The sequence below is a fragment of the Schistocerca piceifrons genome, chromosome 1 (assembly GCF_021461385.2).
Source record: "Schistocerca piceifrons isolate TAMUIC-IGC-003096 chromosome 1, iqSchPice1.1, whole genome shotgun sequence".
Lineage (NCBI taxonomy): Eukaryota > Metazoa > Arthropoda > Insecta > Orthoptera > Acrididae > Schistocerca > Schistocerca piceifrons.
The window spans coordinates 896,926,235-896,946,760 of NC_060138.1; the positions used below are offsets into that span (position 1 = coordinate 896,926,235).

The 20,526-nt window shown below is 43.0% G+C and overlaps 1 protein-coding gene across 1 annotated transcript in view; it reads left to right on the forward strand.

Moving 5' to 3' along the window:
- Positions 1-20,526, forward strand: part of LOC124776439 (SAM and SH3 domain-containing protein 1-like) — a 342,406-nt gene that overhangs the window by 212,492 nt on the left and 109,388 nt on the right. Inside the window, exon 4 of the mRNA XM_047251441.1 lies at positions 7,172-7,332. Coding sequence (XP_047107397.1) covers positions 7,172-7,332 — 161 coding nt within the window. The remainder of the gene's footprint in view (positions 1-7,171; positions 7,333-20,526) is intronic.

The following is a 20,526-nucleotide window of genomic DNA, read 5'->3' on the forward strand; positions in this document are numbered from 1 at the left end:
GGATATTTTGAAGAAGAGAAAAGTGCTTGGAAAGTTTGTCCCAAACATCGTAACTTTCCAACAAAAGTGATAACTAGTGGACGCCTGTCGCGACTTAATTGAAATGCAAAAAGTGGACAATCCTTTTCTGGAAAAAATCATCATGAGTGATAAGACGTAGTGTTATTAATACGAACTTACCACAAAACAAGAAAGTACCGAACGGGCGTTTGATGCTTTGCCAAGTCCGAAGAAGGTACTAATATCAGGTGAGCGTTGAACATTATCACAAACAAGGACTTTTCTGGTAGTTTCGCATAGAATGAACGTTCTGTACATTGTACTTAAAGTAAGGACTGGGGGAGACTATGAAGAACATCTGAAGCATTAAAACCACCATGATATCTTTTCTCTAATTGTTATTAATAAGTACTACCTAAACTCATTTAAAGCATACGGTGATGAAATATAATAATGGCTGCAATGAAACACGCAGTTCAAATACAGTGTTTCGATAGCGAACAATTCCGAGTTGTGGGGCGGCGGATAAATTTGTAAAAAGTAATTTTTTACTGTATGAATGCTTGCGTGTTGAATCAGTTTCTAGCTTTTAGAATGTTGTTATTGCTGTCTTTTGCCGTTCTCAACACTGGCTCTCTATTTACTTCGTGGCCCCCAGAAAGTGATTTAATAAAACTTGGAGCCAGTAAATAGATATCCTAGTGCCCACTTTACCTGAGAATGTTATTATAGCTGCAGCTTATAGCTCTGAGGAATTAGGAGATTGTCCGGGATTTCTAATCAAAAACGGTTTTCCAAAATAGTTGAGTATATTCTGAAATTCACTGATAAAAACCACAAGTATCCCTATAACCTAACTAACAGAGCAGTTCAGAGTCTAATGCGCTGATGCAACTATAAATGTCCGAATTAAATGTTAAAAAGAATGCTCGCCATAATTTGATGAAAATATTTCATCAAACGCCACGCTAAATTTTTGGTAGAAGGTCTGTCCCGCGACGGCACGTGAAAATACGACAATACGCAAACTGAAGCTAGTTAATGAAAATCATCCCAGAATTAACACTTCACATAAAATGTCTTCATGGTTCCGCGTATCTCTAGTAACTTAATACGGCACCCGAGGCTGTTTGTAGCAGATACACTGATGCGACGCGACTACCGACACAGATGGCGTGTCATTCAGCGTCTGGAGTGAACTGGGGCCTTGCTTCCTCGCGCAGTGTTCTTATATATAAAGCCGCGGTGCGGACGGCTGAGGGAACGCCTGATTAAAGAGTGTTATAATATTTGCTCGTATCTATTCCTTGTAAATCTAATGGAAATATTATCTCGTTATAGAAGCTTGCTATTGTGTGTACACATCCGACATTAAGAATGTAGTTAAAACTATTTTGCTTTAAGTTTACTACAAAATATGTTAAAATGTAAAATGTAAAAATCAGAAATACAAATAAAAATATTTGGTTTTTATTAAAACACAAAATTTGAAAATGGGCGCATCTTTCCATGGAAATTTCTAAGCATCTGTGTTATCTTATTGCCAATTTATGAACTTTATTTCCATCTGCGGGACGACCATTTCTGTCCTGCTTAATATATTCGCTGCTCAGCAGAAACGACTTTTCGTGCCAGTTACCGTGACAACCTAATAGGTCGGATAACTACATGACAGATGGCAATATGTAGTTGGAGCAGTCATTATTACCTGGTTTATTGCGAGAAGCTTTAGTAATAGGTGCTGAATGTCTGGCTACCAGAACCGTTGTATGCTTGAGGTATGTTCCAAACAATTTTTGTCTGTCGCGAAATGTAAATTTTAATGACTGCCGATGACATACTATTGAGACTGGTGTACCTCGAACACCAGTACATGGAGCTATGTCACCTTCAGATTTTACATGGAAGATATCATCGCCGAAATGATTAATCTGTATCCGATACCACTTCCACTACCGTCACTGCCGGCCGCGGTGGCCGAGCGGTTCTCGACGCTCCAGTCCGGAACCGTGCTACTGCCACGGTCGCAGGTTCGAATCCTGTCTCGGGCATGGATGTGTGTGATGTCCTTAGGTTTAAGTAGTTCTAAGTCTAGGGGACTGATGACCTCAGATGTTGAGTCCCATAGTGCTCAGAGCCACTACTGTCACTGACTGGATTAGGGACAAATGGATCTTCATGACGAGCACTATTGCATTAAGAATAGCACTACTTCAACGAACATTTCCCTGGCGTGTGCATCACTCCTAGCTGTACCCGAAAAGGCGTTGTTTGTCCTCAGTGCTGATTTACGCCACGTGCTCAGATTCATATTGCAAACATAATGTTTACCTATGTCTGTCCATTGAGCATGGCTATGTGTCCGTGGGTGAAGGCTCACCAGATGTGCTCGACACAAGGTAACAGTGAAGGTCAGTGATCAGCATTCATGCAGCTGACTGCATCGTTGTGTAGCCTGAGGGAACTAACTTTCATCGACGTCGTCTGACAAGTTTCTGCGTCCCGTTGCATCAAACTAAAACTCCCCGTTTTATTTTGCGAGCGAATGTAGCAGAGAAGCGTTCTCATCTTGTGCGCTTCGTCACCGACACGCACTTTTTGGACGCTTGCGCCTCGCTGGCTGTTCTAAACTTGTCTCCCTGCTACAATCCCCGGGGAAGTGCGTGCGAGTTGCACCGCCGTCACTTGTGAGCTGTGCGGCGCGTCAAAAAAAAAAAAAAAAAAAAAAAAGAGCAACTCGATTATAAGCCGTGACGAGGGCAAATAAATTAGCCGCCACTAATACTGCGAGCGTCCGCCCCGCGATCCCTCCCCATGCATATATTTGTTTTCTACGTCATCGGCGGCGCGGACAGCACGCCCCGCGGGCCGGCATTTGCATACATACACCACGCGCCGCGGCCTTTCTTACGGCGACGCAATAATTTACCTTTAAACAGCTTTCTGCCCTCGCTGAGCACGGGAGGGTGAAAGTAACTAACGACCAGCCGTCTCCCCGGCCACGGCGACCCTCGCCGGACCAGAATATCGCTCGCCCGCGCGCCGCTGACGTCACCGCAGAGTCCTGCGAGGGCGTGGCTGTATCACACACCTCCGCCCTGGACCGGACTGCTGAGTGATCTTCTCTGTGTTCTTTTTCCTCACTTCGCCTCGTCGTTAGCAAATGAGTCTGGATAGCGAAAAATCCCTTCCTCAGCAGTAACAACTCCTCTACATTTCACATTTACTAACGGCAACGAAACCAGTACTGCCTGACGACATCCTATTATTTCATGTGCACCGAACCTACATACACTACTGGCCATTAATATTTCTACACTACGAAGATGACGTACTACACAAGCGAAATTTAACCAACAGGACGAAGATCCTGTGATATGCAAACGACTATATTTTTAGAGCATTCATACAAGGTTGGCTCCGGTGGCGACACCTAGAACGTGCTGACATCAGGAAAGTTTCCAACCGATTTCTCATACACAAACAGCAGTTGACCGGCGTTGACTGGTGAAACGTTGTTGTGATGCCTCGTGTAAGGAGGAGAAATGCGTACCATCACGTTACCGACTTTGTTAAAGGTCGGATTGTAGCCTATCGCGATTGCGGTTTATCATATCGCGACATTGCTGCTCGCGTTGGTCGAGATCCAATGACTGTTAATAGAATATGGAATCGGTGGGTTCAGGAGGGTAATACGGAACGCCGTGCTGGATCCCAACGGCCTCGTATCACTAACAGTCGAGATGACAGGCATCTTATCCGCATGGCTGTAACGGATCGTGCAGCCACGTCTCGATCCCTGAGTCAACAGATGTGGACGTTTGCAAGACAACAACCATCTGCACGAACAGTTCGACGACGTTTGCAGCAGCATGGACTATCAGCTCGGAGACCATGGCTGCGGTTACCCTTGACGCTGCATCACGGACAGGAGCGCCTGCGATGGTGTACTCAACGACGAACCTGGGTGCACAAATGGCAAAACGTCATTTTTCCGGATGAATCCAGGTTCTGTTCACAGCATCGTGATGGTCGCACCCGTGTTTGGCGACATCGCGGTGAACGCACATTGGAAGCGTGTATTCGTCATCGCCATACTGGCGTATCACCGGGCGTGAGGGTATAGGGTGCCATTGGTTACACGTCTCGGTTACCTCTTGTTTGCATGGACGGCACTTTGAACAGTGGACGTTACATTTCAGATGTGATACGACCCGTGGCTCTACCCTTCATTCGATCCCTGCGCAACCCTACATTTCAGCAGGATAATGCACGGCCGCATGTTGCAGTTCCTGTACGGGCCTTTCTGTTTACAGAAAATGTTCGACTGCTGCCCTGGCCAGCACATTCTTCAGATCTCTCACCAATTGAAAACGTCTGGTCAATGGTGGCCGCTAGTCACTACTCTTGATGAACTGTGGTATCGTGTTGAAGCTGCGTGGGCAGCTGTACCTGTACACGCCATCCAAGCTGTGTTTGACTCAATGCCCAGGCGTATCAAGGCCGTTATTACGACCAGAGGTGGTTGTTCTGGGTACTGATTTCTCAGGATCTATGCACCCAAATTGCGTGAAAAAATAACCACATGTCAGTTCAAGTATAATATATATGTCCAATGAATACCCGTTTATCATCTGCATTTCTTCTTTGTGTAGCAGTTTTAATGGCTAGTAGCGTAGAATAACTCACACAATAACTGTGAGCCTACAACCCTCTTGTGTAACAATTCTCTAATATTTTAAATACGACAAAAAGTCGAATGAGGTTTTCGACCATATTGATACCTATAAAAATTGTAATCAGTGAAACCTATAAGCCTTGGTTTAATTTTTTATAAATTGCTCTAGTATAGTAAGAATGATACACTGATGTCAGAAAACACTACGACCTCCACCCATTATCAGACAGCGCTTGGTGACGTTGCGGGCCGATCACGCAGGGAGAAAATTATGGTGGGTGATTCACCTGCCCCTACTGCTCAGTTTTATGCAGCCTGCAACGCCTTAAAACACCACGTGCAAGATTTTCATGTTGTCTCTCTCACTGCGCGCAGACTGTTAGTCCCACAGAAAAAAATGAACAGGACATTTTTGTAGAAAATTTAATGTCGTTTGATTTGCACTGGGATAACTTTTCGATGGAGACCATGATTTACGAATTATTCAAGAAAAACGCGTTTGAAGGTCACGTTTGTGCGTTTTTCTGGAATAATTCGAAAACTACAGCCTGTAGCGAAAACTTATACCAATACATCTACATCTACATCGATATTCCGCAAGCCACCTGACGGTGTGTGGCTGAGGGTACTTTGAGTACCTCTATCGGTTCTCCCTTCTATACTAGTCTCGTATTGTTCGTGGAAAGAAAGATTGTCGATATACCTCTGTGTGGGCTCTAATCTCTCTGATTTTGTCCTCATGGTCTCTTCGCGAGATATACGTAGGAGGGAGCAATATATTGCTTGACTCCTCGATGTAGCTATGTTCTCGAAACTTCAACAAAAGCCCTTACCGAGCTACTGAGCGTCTCTCCTGCAGAGTCTTCCACTGGAGTTTATCTATCATGTCCGCAACGCTTTCGCTATTACTAAACAATCCTGTAACGAAGCGCGCTGCTCTCCGTTGGATCTTCACTATTTCTTCTATCAACCCTATCTGGTACGGATCCCACACTGGTGCGCAATATTCAAGCAGTGGGCGAACAAGTGTACTGCAACCTACTTTCTTTGTTTTCGTCTTGCATTTCCTTAGGATTCTTCCAATGAATCTCAGTCTGGCATCTGCTTTACCGGCGATCAACTTTATATGATCATTCCATTTTAAATCATCCCTGCACCATGCGTCAATTCGCTGCAGATCCTCCTGCATTTCAGTACAATTTTCCATTGTTACAACCTCTCGATATACCACAGCATCATCCGCAAAAAGCCTCAGTGAACTTCCGATGTTATCCTCAAGGTCATTTATGTATATTGTGAATAGCAACGGTCCTACGACACTCCCCTGCGGCACGCCTGAAATCACTCTTACTTCGGAAGACTTCTCTCCATTGAGAATGACATACTGCGTTCTGTTGTCTAGGAACTCTTCAATCCAATCACACAATTGGTCTGATAGTCCATATGCTCTTACTTTGTTCATTAAACGACTGTGGGGAACTGTATCAAACACTAAATTTCCTACAAAAAGGTCCTCTTCATATTTTCTATAGAACTAATAGTTTGTGCATAGCAAGCGAGAGATCATGAAAATCTTGCACGTGATTTTTGAACACATTGCAGGCTGCATAAAACCTATAGACAGGGGCAGCTGAATCGCCCTGAATATGCATAGCTTGACGACTGGGGAATGATTGCAGTGATGATACAGACCTTAAAACAGGATATCCACTGACACAAGTGGCCGACTGGTATGGCCCATGGCCTGGAAACAAGCCTCTTGGAAATGGAGAAGCTGGTCAGCTATTTGCGTGCTACTGTCGTGAGCAACAACGGATAGTGGTTGAAAAATGGTGAAGCGACAAATAGACAACAAGATGTTGGGTGTCCACGGCTCATCACAGAATGTGGAAGTAGGAGGCCTGCTCGCTTTGTAAAGCAAGACAGACGGCTAGCTGTGGCATAAGTGACGACAGAGTAGTGCTGGTATAAGTACACGATTCGCAGAATACCTTTCAGCCTACATAATTTGAACATGGTGCTCTGCAGCATACGGCTCTTGCATTTTCCTACGTTGACTTAACAACGACGTCAGTTGTGACTGCAGTGGGCACAAGATCGCGGACATTGGACCTTGGATGAGTGAAAACGTGTCGCCTGGTCCGATGAATTAAGTTTTTTGTTACATCAGGTGGGTGGTCATGTCCGTCTACGCCATCAAAAATGGTTCAAAAGGCTCTAAGCACTATGGGACTTAACATCTGAGGTCATCAGTCCCCTAGAGTTAGAACTACTTAAACCTAACTAACCTAAGAACATCACACACATCCATGCCGTAGGCAGGAATCGAACCTGCGACCGTAGCGGTCTCGCGGTTCCAGACTGAAGCGCATAGAACCGTTCGGCTTCCTCAGAGCCATTTGAACCATTTTCACTTCGCCTACGTCCTTTGCGTTGGCCTATCTCGCCCGCCTCTACTTTTTCTGTATTCTCACACAGGTCGTTGTGTTTCAGATGCGAACCAGCAGCAGCAGAGCGGCAAGAAGAAGACGAGCTTTTCGCGGTTCCTTCGCGGCCTGAAGACGGCCCACCGCAAGGACAAGGCTTCGACGCCCGGCGCCTCCGGCGGCTGCTCTCCGCGGCATGCGCGCGCCCGCCAACAGCGAGAACAGAGGGTAAGTTTACACCTCTCGCCGCTTCCGTCAATCCTACACTAATGTGCTAATTCCTAACAGGTGACCACGCATTTCACATGTGATTCGATGTAGCGCGTAAGTGGCTTCACTTCATGTGATATCCGTACATCGTCTCTTCTCTTTGCCTTCTTTTGGCGCTAGCCTCGTCGTCAGCAGAAAGTGCTGTCTACACCAAAACAAGGCCTATAAAGATTTACCTTTTCGTGGACACGATGTGCCTTATGATGGCATCCGTAATAAAGGCACTCTTGTAACTGTAGCCATTACAAATTAGGCACTGTAGCTTTTACGAAATGCCCAAGTTTATGAGCGACGTTCAATAAGTAATGCAACAATTTTTTTTCTTGACCAGTTCCGCTTGAAAAAATGCGATATATGTTGTGGGACACAGTGGAATATTCCCACTTCAGCGCCTTTAGTTTCATGAAGTTCCAGGGGCGGTGCTATACGTAGTCTTCAAAGTGGCGTCTGTAACGCAGGTGCGTACAGGGCAGAGAACTGTCACTGAGCATCGCAGATAATTCACAGACGATTGCAGATTACGGAGACCTGGCAGTGAACAAAGGCACGGTGAGTCGCTGGGTGAGGAGTCTGCCATCATTGTAACAAGATCGAGCTAACCTATCCTATCTCCCACGTGCTGGTCGGCCGCTTACAACTTTGACCCCTAAAATGATGGAACGGTGCGGACACTCGCATTCGAGGTGATCGACAGATCACAATCAAACATCTCGCTGCTCAGCTGGGCGTCTCTGTTGGCAGTGCTGACACACTCGTCCACCAGGGTGTGCCCGCTCAGTTCCTCGCCGCTTAACAAAGGGCCATAAAGAGCAACAAATGACCGTGTTTCATCTTCCGTCTTTCATCTGTTTGCCTCAACGAAGGAAGCGCTAGGCGGGAAGCAGTACGTGGATGGTGGGGAGGTTACTGATGCAGCAAGACATTGGCTCCGACGTCGACTAGTAGAATGGTACCATGCGTGCATACAGGCCTTCCAAGGCCGTCACGTTGAACGAAGACTGTGTTCAAAAATTGCGTTTTTAGCCAAAAGTATGAGGAATAATACGGTGTGTTGGAATCCTACCTAAAACCAACCTGTTTTCACAAAAAATGTATTGCATTACATATTGAACGCTCCTCGTATCATCACTATGCTTACATGACCAGTAAGTGAAGGCATCGTTAAGTTACACATCGCATCGGGGAAGGTGTTTTACATAATCAAGCAGGAACACGTGACACTGAAGGCACTGGCATTGGTTACAGGGCGGTCAACGGCATGATTATCGTGTTCCTCGCAGAATCTAAACGAAGTGTTAAGTGTAAGTGAAGTTTTTACTCATAAGCAATCTTACTGGGACGTCCATAGTCACACATCAGCGGCTTGAAAGACAGTCTAGCTATGACAACACGTGTCATGGTTGCTTATCAGTAGATTGATATGGATAATAAAAATCAAACATGGGGTTGTGCATATCTAAACGAACATTCATATCCTTTCCTTTGTCAGCCCCCGGTAGCTGAGAGGGTCAGTGCGGGTTCGATTTCCGGCTGGGTCGGAGATTTTTTCCGACCAGAGAGTGGGTGTTGTGTTGTCCTAATCGTCACCATTTCACCCCCATAGACGCGCACGTCGCCGAAGTGGCGTCAAATCGAAAGACTTGCACCCGGCGAACGGTCTACCCGACGGGAGGCCCTAGCCACACGACTTACTTACTATTCTTTCCTTACGCTTGAATAAAATTACGGGATGGGGCAGTCAAATGGGAAGATTAAAAAATTTCGCACAGACTGGAGATTTAAACAAAATTTAATATTTTTGGCACGATTCTTGTGTACGTGAGTGGAAATTTTATCTTGGACGTTATCATATCTTGAATAAGTCATCACTCAGCTGGCGTCGTTGGTTTCGCATTCATAATCAAAATGGGGGGGTGGGGGATGGAAGTGAATCGGCCCACGGCGTTGTGTGGCATCTCCAACAGAATGTAATTTATTTCTTGGTGAATTCGCTCCTTCGAATAATCTTTGGTTCTTGTGTAGTTTTCCTGGCAAGTATTAGACTTGAGGTATTACTGGAAAAACAAAAAAAAAAAGTCTGGAGTCAGTAAGTCCAATGACTGAAGATGCCACGGAAGTCGCCATTTTTTACTTATGGGACGACCAGTGAACGCGAGTCCAACCAAATCCACTGACACTGCAGTTGTATCGCTGGCTGTACCATCCTGCTGGTAGAGACTGAGTTCTGTGCTGTGTCGTCTAGGCGATATTCACGGAGCTCATCGTAAAGCCTCACGTACACGATCAGTGTTCTCTTGGGTCTGACTTCTTTTTTACTCTACCAAATGTTTTCTCTGTAGTGTTAGCAGTTTCTCCCCTATGGGATGGTAGCGTTGGAAGATGACACGGAAGTCCGTGGAGATAAAATAAGCTATCGACGTAAAGTGCGTTGAACTCCAACAAAACTATACAAGTTTTTGTAATTCGCCTGTGCATCAAACGCAAGCTGCGCATTTGACCAACGCTCCTTGGTTACTAAAACATCCACTTGTCTCCATGCTCAAGGTCAAGTGCCCCATTCCCATAATTCCCCATCACAGCAACCAGCCAGTCCTCAAATCTTATCGTTTGACTGCCTCGCCATGTTTCACGTACTCATGACATAAAATATTGAATAAAACGAGAAATGGCTGAAAAAAGAACTAAAAGTAACTCTGTGCTACATGTGGTTGGCCGACCACTAATAAAAACTGGGAAGGAGACAGCCACTGTGAGAACAAGTAAGTGCTGTTTAACAGCTCTCAGTGCTTAAATAAGAACACGAGTCTCAGTTGAAAAATATATATTTAAAGAGAAACTGACACTCAGTTAAAATTATAAAACTACGATTCATATAATCGTTGCTGACGTACGCACTGAGTAAAAAGTATGATCTAACCATATGGAGATACATTAAACTTACCTACCTAATAATGTTGGCAGCAGTTCGGACAATATGAGAAACCTTACAACTTTTTCCACACTCGTGTCATTGTTATTTGAAACAGAGGACAAATCGTTAAAAACTGTTGCCATCTTCTTAGAACATGAAATGCAGTCAAGTAAAATGTGGTGCACAGCACACTGGTGGAGTCACCTGCCGGAAATAGTACATGTGGGCAGAAAACATTGCCCAATCCTCAGTCTTATCAAAACCAATTCTTTTCACAGACACTGCGAAAACGGGAAGACGATTCATGCAAAGAGGGAAAACACTTAGTCATTGATGGGATGGGACGGTAAGCCTTTATCATCACAATTACTTTGCTTCCGATGTTAAGAGAAGGGGCGTTGAATCCTTGGAAGCTTGATTGCTCTGCGAATATGGACATGGCTGCAAGTTAGACTATCAAAGATAGACTGTTCTTTGCTGCATTAAGCCACTTGGAGCACCTTGTATAAGGAATGCATGAAAAACTTGTTATGAAGGTCGGGGCAGAGAAAGAGACGTGGACTACATAAAAATTTTCAAGTAACAACGGAACGGAGTTACATCCGCGATGACCCAGAGCTCGACATGGGGTACGTGTGGAAGTAGTCCTCGCGTTGCTCCACAACGGTGAGCGGAAAGTAACGATTGAAAGAAAAGATGTGTTTCCATAGACAGTTAGTTAGAAGACAATTCAAGTATGTCATTCATCTAGGCACCAAATGAGCCCTGTCCAATACATCTTTACTGTTCGCATATTGGCTTTTTAAGCTGAAAGAGGATGTATCCAGGCATTTGCCTAAGCGAGCGTACGACGAGCTAACAGTAAACCTAAAGAGGAATCAGAAGTCCAATATGCGCTCTCCATCAAGGTCTGTCTCTCTCTATCGCATTGAAAATAAACTTACAACGGACTCCATTCTTAGAGAAAATATTTCGACATTAGCCATATAGAGATCCACTTCGTTTCTTATTTGGCACCTACAATCAGGAAACCAAGGAGAGTTCAGTTGAAAATGACAGCACACTGACAATGTTATATGTTTGGTTAAGAGCAGTGACACAGAGCTTAAAATCCTGTGCCTCCGTAGCTGAACGATCAGCGTGTCTGACTTGCACACTGAAGACTTTAGTTCAGTCCTCGGTGCTGTCATTGGGAGGGATTATTTGAAAGCTGGCTGGGAGATTAGGATGCTTTCCATTACGTTATATCAAAAGATAAAAAGTGGGATGAATTTCATACTTGGGAAACAACAAAACTGTGTTATTCGCATGTTTGAACGGATGTGAAAACGTTCAGTGAAATAAAAAACCTTATGTCAAATATTTCTGAATCTCTTTAAATGTAAAAGATTTCGCACTGCTGTGGTGGTTCTCAAAAATACTCAGAATGCCATCTTGTCTGTGCCGTCGCGAAGGAAAGTTGAGACACGATTCGTAATGAATGACAGAAATGAAATTAAGAGGAAAACAAATACGGGGCGAGAGTGTTACCACCTTCATCGCCTGACAACTTTCGTTTGTGTATGTGTTTAGAAACGAAAATATGAATTTACTGTAATTTTGGCTTCAGAGATGCTTGTTTCAACTTCTTTAAATTGTGTACGTTATTTTCCATCACTTCTGCGACTCCTTTTGAAACTTATCCTGGAAGTGTGCACGATTGTGTGCATGGGCTTATCGGCTAAATCCAACAGTACATGTTTGTTGCAAAGTGTCTTTAAAGTGATACTTGAAGTACGTCTTTCTTCAATTTATCCGGACACTATTCCATTGTTTTTGTTACTAAAAGAAACCTGTGATTGGAAGGAGTCAAGTCATTCTGTATCTCACGCATAAAGGAAAAAAAAAAGAAACATCAATCGGAAATTGCTCTCGGGCAATGGTTAAAATTTTAAGGATTTTACTCACCACAAGTAATCTTGAAATACGATGACATCGTCTGATTTACGCACGGATATAGCTCTTTTAAGCGTTTATTACCGAGTTTTACGATAATATATGTGCCTTAGGACAGCTGCTGTTAGGAGACACTAAATGTATTCAAACACCCGTCATTGCGGACACTTATGTATTCAAAACGCCTCTACGTACCGTGTAGGAGAATACATAAAATTTAATGCATGAATAAAATACAGCTTCGAGACACAGACAATTAACATTCACGGAACTGATGCCGCGGTCATTTAAATGCATATCAGATTGTTATTTACATCGCTAGCCGTGTAACTGCAGTAAAACAAACATTTGGACAGAGATAGATAAACATGTCCAGTTTAGAGATGTTAAAAATTCAAAACAGCTGAGAATAGCAATTAGCATTACTCACGGTTTCTCCGGGAGATGACAGACCTAGCCATGTTGATATGCCGGCACAAAGGCCACTTTAAGACCTGTCTTTCGATGCTTCCCTGCTTGTCTCTTTCAGCAGCTGCAAGTAACAAGGCACATGTGTTAGAAGAATGTATCCCTCTGTAAAGCAATTAACTGGTGCTTAAATAGCATAGGTAGTTACACACTTTCACTTATGAATCCGCACGGCACATGTTAATAGGCATTCACTTCTTTTATTACTTTTTTACTCTTCAGGCAGACGAAGGGAACTGAAATAGTTTTCCGTCACTATATAAAACTTTCTAATCTTTGTTATCTGATTCAGTTTATAGTTGGCTGGACGCTATACTAGAACAGAACACCGCACATACATAAATAACAGTTTTTAAATTGCAAAAGGTCTACCAGAAATACAGTAACTGTGACAGTAGAAAAACCATCACAGTAGTCAGTCATAGTGATGAGTACGCTTCAATGTTTGTGTGTGTATGTGATTTTGTGCGTCCAAAGGCTCGCGGTGTAAGGGGGACGGGCCGGCTGGGGTGGACGAGCGGTTCTATGTGCTACAGTCTGGAACCGCGCGACCGCTACGGTCGCAGGTTCGAATCCTGCCTCGGGCATGGATGTGTGTGATGTCCTTAGCTTAGTTAGGTTTAAGTAGTTCTAAGTTCTAGGGGACTGATGACATCTGCAGTTACGTCCCATAGAGCTCAGAGCCATCTGAACCATTTTTTGTAAGGGGGACGGGTAAGTAGTTGATTCACAGTTGGTCCTAAATTTATTTATGTACTTAAATGCATATTTCAACCCTGTTGTTCACTGTGTATGTGAAAAGTGCCAAATTACATAGTTAAAAATTAAACTACATAGCACTGTACATCTGACTGGGTAAGTGGTTTCGTAGGTCGGGGAAAAAAAAAAGAAAGAAAGAAAGAAAACACGCCATCTTCAGTAGGACGTAGTTTGTAAAACACTGCGAGGTTTAAACCAACCTGCATATAGACTGTGTACACAGTCAAAGATTGCCAATATTTTTGCCTTTTCGTAATTACGAATTAGCTATCGGAAGACCAACAGAACTAAAGTAACCACTTGGGTTTAGTCTGTAGAGAAGTTCATGTACAGGCTATTCCATTTCAAGTCGTCGAAATACGAGAAAAGTGACCTCGTATGTTTTTAAGTCATTAATATTTTTCACATGTGTTAGCTACTGTGAAATAAAGCAACTTTGACAAAATTTCTCAAAACTTCTTACAAGTTTTCAAGATAAAATTCGGTGAAGTTAGCGTTATTCACGGAACGTGACAAATTGTCTGCCGTCTAACTCAAGAACCTTAAATCGGATTTCAACGAACTACGACTCATTTTGAACCTGTATGTCTGTTGTTGTTGAAGGTACAGAACAACAGCATAACAATAGTTAATATAATTTTAAAAATCTTTTAATCATGTATGAAGCATAAACAGATCTCATTGAGATCCATTATACATAGGCCTGAACCTCCGTTTATTACATATTGATTACAGTTTTAAGTTTCATGGAGCCCCTTGTCTGAAATGTGACAAAAATAATTGGATAATAATTGTTTAAGTTCACTCTGCGTTTAGGTAGCAATGGACTACATAATCAGCAGATGATCGAAAGCGACCTTGTCAAGATTCATGGTTGTAGCCGCTGTTTCTATTTACTACTTATTTTTCGTGCATCTTTCCATTTAATCACATGCCGAACAATATGGTATAGTTTTCATTTCATTTAAAATTGTGTTTTGCGGAAAAATATGAGACAGGATGAAAATTACATTAAATTTTAGTTCTAAAAATGCCGCACAAATACCGCCTCAAACTACACAATCTTGAGCTATACAATCTTAACTTCATTTTGAATTTTGAAAATTTTGTTTTCAGTAATTTTTCAACTACGAATCTCAGAATCGTGTGCTTTTATTAAATTACGGTAACTTTGATCCTTAAAAAAATCGCAAGAACTTGTTTTCAGAAAATATTAACTTAACGTTTACTTTAGAAGGGTTACTGCTGTCCGAAGTGAAATTGAACAGCCTGTACAAGACTTTGCAAATGGAAAATTTGTTTAACCTCTATGTATCGAGCAAACGCAGTCAGAGATACTATTTGAGATGTATACCTAACAACAAAATTTCTGAAATGTCAGCGCTTTTCCAACAGTCGACCGATTTTCTAGTTTCGTGAATCCAGCTTCAAACTTAGTACTGTGCCAGTCATGCGATCCGCACTATGTATAGACAGGGAGATACAGTGAATTTCGTATTACTGCCACAAACGAAATGAATTATTCGCTACTATTTTAACTACAAATAGATCCTCCAGAGAAAAACGTCGGAATAGTAAATAACTACAAACGCCGATGACTTCTTCTGAGTGGACACCACAGCTACGATAAATACGAAGTTTTGACATGGATTCCACCGGGGCACTGTTTTAAAATAGTATTTTATTAAGGTGGCTGTGGTGGTCTAGCAGGTAGTGCTAGACTCCGACCTTGGAGATCCCGGGGATTCTTTCTTGTTCCATTCTCTCCAGAGCCGTCTCAGGTCCACTTAGCCCGCTATCGAACAGAGTATTTTTCGTGCATCTTTCCATTTAATCACATGCCGAACAATATGGTATAGTTTTCATTTCATTTAAAATTGTGTTTTGCGGAAAAATATGAGACAGGATGAAAATTACATTAAATTTTAGTTCTAAAAATGCCGCACAAATACCGCCTCAAACTACACAATCTTGAGCTATACAATCTTAACTTCATTTTGAATTTTGAAAATTTTGTTTTCAGTAATTTTTCAACTACGAATCTCAGAATCGTGTGCTTTTATTAAATTACGGTAACTTTGATCCTTAAAAAAATCGCAAGAACTTGTTTTCAGAAAATATTAACTTAACGTTTACTTTAGAAGGGTTACTGCTGTCCGAAGTGAAATTGAACAGCCTGTACAAGACTTTGCAAATGGAAAATTTGTTTAACCTCTATGTATCGAGCAAACGCAGTCAGAGATACTATTTGAGATGTATACCTAACAACAAAATTTCTGAAATGTCAGCGCTTTTCCAACAGTCGACCGATTTTCTAGTTTCGTGAATCCAGCTTCAAACTTAGTACTGTGCCAGTCATGCGATCCGCACTATGTATAGACAGGGAGATACAGTGAATTTCGTATTACTGCCACAAACGAAATGAATTATTCGCTACTATTTTAACTACAAATAGATCCTCCAGAGAAAAACGTCGGAATAGTAAATAACTACAAACGCCGATGACTTCTTCTGAGTGGACACCACAGCTACGATAAATACGAAGTTTTGACATGGATTCCACCGGGGCACTGTTTTAAAATAGTATTTTATTAAGGTGGCTGTGGTGGTCTAGCAGGTAGTGCTAGACTCCGACCTTGGAGATCCCGGGGATTCTTTCTTGTTCCATTCTCTCCAGAGCCGTCTCAGGTCCACTTAGCCCGCTATCGAACAGAGTACCAGAAATCTTTCTTGAGGGTCTAAAAGACGATGGCCTCGCAGCCCTCCTGCACATAGCGCGGCGGCGAGCGAAGGGCTGCACTCCACCTGCAGTAGTCAGGCCAGAAGCCCATTCACGGGTTGAGCCCCACAGACTTTACCTTTTACTTTATGAAGCACTGCTAGCTATTTTAGAGCTACGCTCATTTTCCAGTGCGTAGTAGATGTATACAGACCATTCCTGTAAGTTGTATGAAACAAAATTCGCTACTCATGCACAGTTATGTATAACACAGTCGTCAATGTACCTGAGCTCGGAATTGGAATCCACACATGCATATACAAACGTCGCAAGTGCATAAGAGTGCCCGGAAAGGAAATATGATGTATCCACATATTTTGCATATGAGAATGAGCAAAGCACCATGCTAGTGAATAGTGCTTAATATAGTACTGTTTCAAAATTACAGCCTAATGGAAACGATGTCATTTCTCAACGTTATGCACGTCTTGGGACTGTAGTTTTTGCTCTGGACTCGTATCCCAGAAAAGCCAAGTTTAATCCTCCGTCCTGTCATTCGGTCTGGAGTTTTCCGAGGATTGACCGAACCACTTCAGACAAATGATTGGATAATTTCTTCAATATGTCCACAGCCGATACTTGAACAATACAAGCTAGTGCTCCATCCCTAGTAACGGTGATGTCAATAATACGTTATGCTTTAGCCGTCTTTCCTTCGTTCTCACTGTGTGACGTTTAAGGAGCATTATGAACCCTTTATGTGATGTACAAACCTCCGTCTCAAATTCTTAACTGTAGAATACGTTATCTACTTCGTGATAATCTGAATGTTCATTTGCCAGTTTCTCACGATTATTAAGAGATTGTCGTGCTTCATAACATAAATAATTTGTACGAGGACTATTTTTTTTTCAACCTTCGATTGGTCGCGAAATAAAAACCACAGTGAAAAACTGGTAAAGCTTTGCACTGGTGTGTTACGGAGTGGCCGGCAGGTTGGCTGAGCGGTTCTAGGAGCTTCAGTCCGGAACCGCGCGACTGCTACGGTCGCAGGTTCGAATCCTGCCTCGGGCATTGATGTGTGTGATGTCCTTAGGTTAATTAGGTTTAAGTAGTTCGAAGTTCTAGGGGACTGATGACCTCTGAAGCTAAGTCCCATAGTGCTCAGAGCCATTTGTCACGGAGAGTCTCCAGCATGCCTGTCTATCACAACACATCCAACTTTACGGATTGGGTATTTTCTTTGCTCGGGGACTGGATGTTTGTGTTGTCCTTATCATTTCATCATCACCATCATCATCATCATCATCATCATCATCATTCGTGACAGTGGCTAGACTGGACTGTGAAAAAAATTGGACTGCGTAAAAATTTGGACTTTGTACGGGCTCTGATGACAGTGCAGTTTAGCACCCGACAAACCAACCATCATCATCTCATCCAATTTTTCAGTTCTGAGCGAAAAGAGCACACGCAAAGATGCCTAGGAAATACTGTCATCCGCCAAGAAAAGTCCTGCTGAGGGGTTTCTCCTAATTCCGTGCAGCCCATATAACCTAACTGTCATGACGTCGGCCGCATACTGCAGGTCAAGGGAAGGCGCTCCTGCAACGTTTTTCATCAGGAGTGTTGGATCACCCACCAAATAGCCCGACTTTGCTCCCTCCGATTTTCATGTCTTCGTTTACGTCAACCGCTGCCTATGGGGAAACCATTTTGCACACACAACGAACTGCACATCAATTTAGGGAACTGCCGAAAATCACAGGCGGCTGCTTTCTATGATGAGGGTAACGGGAAACTGATACTCACGCTACGAAAAATCTCTAAGTCGAAACGGAGATTGTATAGAGAAGTAGCTGGAAGGTGAGCTAAATGTTACCAATAAAACATTTGATTGTTTACTATGGTTTCCATTTCGCTACCTGTCGGAGGTTGAAAAAAATGTGGTCCTCCTATGTGAGACACTTCGTGGTCATTAGCGCACACTGCAGTATTACTCAGTTGACATTGTACAGATTCTCTCAAACGTCAAAATCCTCATATAGTTACACCAGACAAACAGTTCAGATTTATACCTGTCTTTCGTAAATATTACGCATTCAACCTAAAACAGAAAATTTTGAAACTTCTCGCTTCTGTTTCATCAGTACCTCCGGCGCTATGCACGATTTTAGACAGTTTGGTAGTATTGTAGAGAAGTGCCAGATTGGATGTCAAGCGCGGATTTGTGTCTTTTGTTGGCGGCTTTCTGCTCCTCAATCTGTCTGACTGCCCGCAGCGCCGCATTGATCGCAATGCTCTTCCCCGCCCTGATTTATTGGTGCACGTGTTGAATGAGATGTCAAAGGCACTCCCGATGCGCATAATACGGGCTGCGCTATCCGTCAGTGTCACCCGTTGTTAAGACGTCCAGTCGGCTCGCTTCCGTTTGTTTCTCAATCCGGTGAACAGAGGTTTGTAATTCCGCACTCGTTTCAGAGTGGGGGTGCCAAGTTAAAACATTCCCTCATTCTCTCTCGGCTATGATTACGTCGCGGAGCCCTGTGCGAACAAGTAGCATCAGATATACAGCCTTGACTGTCTTGTACCTAATGGAACTCTGATACAATGCCTGGCCTAATTGCTACTTTCTGTAGACCACCACAGCTGAAGTAATCACAATCTTTCAAAAAGAGAGCGAATGTGTTCGAAACCTCAGATTTTTTTTTAGTAAAAGCTGTTCTTGATGTTTGTACTGTAATTCTGTGTGCCTCAGGTGGGCACAGTGATTTCTGCGCGAAACTAAATATCAGAACCAAAAACGAGAAATGTTCAGAACTAACGTTTGAAATGCGAATGTATTTACGGTCTGTGCAGCCCTGTAGGTTGGCATCGCCGAAAAGTCAAATTTTGTGGGTCACAAAACGGATTAGAATAATATCAGAGTAAAACCTAGAATCAGTTACTAAGACGCAGTCTTGTCAATCACGTCATCAGATTTTAATCACATAAAGCGTGGGACTAGCCAGCAGTAAGGACTGAGGACTCAAGTTGCGAAAGTCCAGGTAGCATACGCCTGTTGGTCAGGCAACCAAGCGAGACACGTTATCGAAACCTTCGCAAAATTGTAATTCTGCCTATAAAGTACCAACTGTAAATTTGTTATTTTATAAATACAGCTCTTAATAATTTCCATGTCGATGCCATTAAGAGCCCTGATGAATTGTTGAGCACATTAAACGAATTTGTTGAAAGTGTGCGAAAGGAAGCAGCTCCTTTCTAATACCAGGCCTTCTCGTCGGTGAATCCAGATTTTCTCTCTGTTTCACGAAAAAAGGAGTGTTAAGAAGGGCAGATTGCTGTTCGTTTCGATAACAGAAGAGATCAAAACATTCTGTATCATATCTTAATGTTCGTGCTATAGTCCACGCAAAAGTACTGTGGTTGAATAACGAGAAACGAAGATTGCACAGTAGGAAACTCAATGGTAGTGATAATGATCCCGATGGAGAAGTAGATTAGTTAAGCGTCTCTCAGTTCCAACAAATCCACGCAGTAGCTTTATATCTGCTGACACCTGCGCGGATAGCCGTGAATGTTAAAGCGCCGCTTCCGGGACGGAGTGTTGCGCCCCCGCGGATCGAAATCGCCTGGTGGATTAACGAGCAGAGCCGATGTGCGTACCAGTCTGCAGGTGGTTTGTAGGCGCTTTCATACATTCTATTAGACGAATACCGCACTGGTACCCCCATCTCGGATCATTTACACGATTTGCAAACATTTAGAAAACTTTCGCACACTTTCACATGAATAACACTTCACGTAGGCTGGTGGAGTACACATACTTCGTCCTGTGGAGTAACGGGTGATGACACCAAGGGCATTAGGCCACCCCTTAAACTAATCATGGCAAATCCATTAATAACAGTACAGACTCTAAGCCGATGAGTGACAAATGCGTAAGAAAATGAAGCAGGAGAAAGGCTCAGGCTGAAGCCGTGTACCTTGACTTCAGAAAGGCGTTTGACACACCCAACAAGTCGCTCTTAACGGAACAAGACATACAAATGTAATTTCCGCAGTACCCCAAGGAAGTGTAATAGGACCGTTACTGTTCACAATGTGTATGAATGATTTAGTAGAAATGTCAGGAGCTCTTTAACTTTGTTCGCAGATGATGTCTTCTGTACGAAAGTATCAAAGCCAGAAAACAGTATGGATTTGCTAAATGAGCTACAGAAGATTGATGAACGGCGCAGTCTCCGGCAGTTGACACAACGTAAATAAATGTAACACTTTTGTGCATATCCGGGGACGAAATCCAGCACTGTACAACTACAATATCGATGACAAATTTTTGGAAACAGCATGTAACGTA